Below are 1,387 nucleotides of genomic sequence, written 5' to 3'. Positions count from 1 at the left end.
AAGGCGGAGGCCGCCGGCGGCCGCGGCGCGTCCTCGTGGTAGCAGTCCGCGGGGTAGGGGTAGACGACGAGGCGCAGCTCGGCGAGCGGCGCCGTGCGCAGCAGCAGCTCCCGGAGCGCCGCCGTGGACAGCGGGTTGCCGAAGAGGCCGAGCGAGCGGAGGCGGCGGCAGCGCGTGAGCGGCGGCAGCAGCGCGCGCAGCGCCCCGTCCGCCAGCCGGCACTCCATGACGTCCAGGTGGAGGAGCGAGGCCGCGGCGGCCTCCAGCAGCTCCTGGAAGGGCTGCAGCAGCGCCGCCGAGAGGTCGTGGCCGCTCAGGTCGAGCTTCTTGAGCGCCGGCGCGTGGGCGCTCCGCGACAGGTAGGCGAGGTCGCAGGGGAGCAGGGAGCAGAAGGCGAGTTCCAGGCTCTCCAGGGGACCCTGCAGGTCGCTGCGGGGCACAAACGGTAGCAGCGTGAGGGCCCCCGAAGCCACCACCAGGAGCTGAACTCCAAGCTCCGGCCAAACCGGCGCTTAATAATGTTCTAACTAAGCAGCGACCGTGCGCAGGGTCATCCGAAGCCCACGTGGAGCTCACGAGGGTGCCAGCGCAATGGCCAAGCTCACCCATGAGTATTAATTCACCCATGAGCAAGTCATGGCCAACTGCAGCGTGAATTAAGACGCCAAAACCCTCCAGGTGTCCCCAAAAGCTGCAACCGGAGGCTAAACACAGCACCGGCTCCACCACACTGGGAACTCTGTGCAGATCTGGGCTCCCCAGTATAGGAGGGATGTGGAGCTTCCGGAGAGGGTCCAATGGAGGGCAACCAAGATGAGGAATGGACTGGAACATCTCTCGGATGAGGAGAGACTGAGTTAGGCTTGTTTAGCTTGGACAAGCCTGAGAGGAGATCTGATTAATAAGTTCCTGAAGGGGGAATGTGGGGAGGAAGGGGCCAAGCTCCTCGCAGTGGTGGCCAGTGAAGGACAAGGGGCAATGGGTGCAAGTTGCAACACAAGAAGCTCCATCTCCACATGAGGAGGAGCTTCTTGACCATGAGGGTGGCAGAGTCCTGGCACAGGCTGCCCAGGGAGGCTGTGGAGTCTCCTTCTCTGGAGGTCTCCAAAACCCGCCTGGATGCCACCCTGTGCCCCGTGCCCTGGGTGTCCCCGCTGCAGCAGCAAGGTTGGACTAGATGGACTCAACTGTTCCGTGATTCTCTGCACTCACCCGAGGAGCAGCGCCAGCTGCCCCGAAAGCCGGGAGGAGCCCAGGTTGAGCTCCTTGAGGCGCGCCAGGCGGCCGAGGCGCGCGGCCAGGCCGGCGAGGTCGGCGCCGGGCGGCAGGCGCCGCACGTCCACGTTGCCGTAGGGCAGCCGGAGGCTCACGAGGTCGCCGAAGCGCT

General features: G+C 65.5%; 1 protein-coding gene across 1 annotated transcript in view; it reads right to left on the bottom strand.

Annotated features, from left to right (window-relative positions):
- Positions 1–29: 29 nt before the first annotated feature.
- LRRC14 (leucine rich repeat containing 14) overlaps positions 30–1,387 on the bottom strand; it is a gene marked incomplete at its 3' end in the record, with an annotated part of 4,270 nt that continues 2,912 nt past the window's right edge. The window contains exons 2-3 of the mRNA XM_026048840.1: positions 1,213–1,385; positions 30–429 (exon numbers count right to left, since the gene is read on the bottom strand). Of these exons, the coding sequence (XP_025904625.1) occupies positions 30–429; positions 1,213–1,385 (573 nt within the window). The remainder of the gene's footprint in view (positions 430–1,212; positions 1,386–1,387) is intronic.

The sequence above is a fragment of the Nothoprocta perdicaria genome, unplaced genomic scaffold, assembly GCF_003342845.1.
Source record: "Nothoprocta perdicaria isolate Ctin4 unplaced genomic scaffold, notPer1 scaffold_579, whole genome shotgun sequence".
NCBI classification, from domain to species: Eukaryota; Metazoa; Chordata; class Aves; order Tinamiformes; family Tinamidae; genus Nothoprocta; species Nothoprocta perdicaria.
This window is presented reverse-complemented; position numbering and strand designations above follow the sequence as displayed.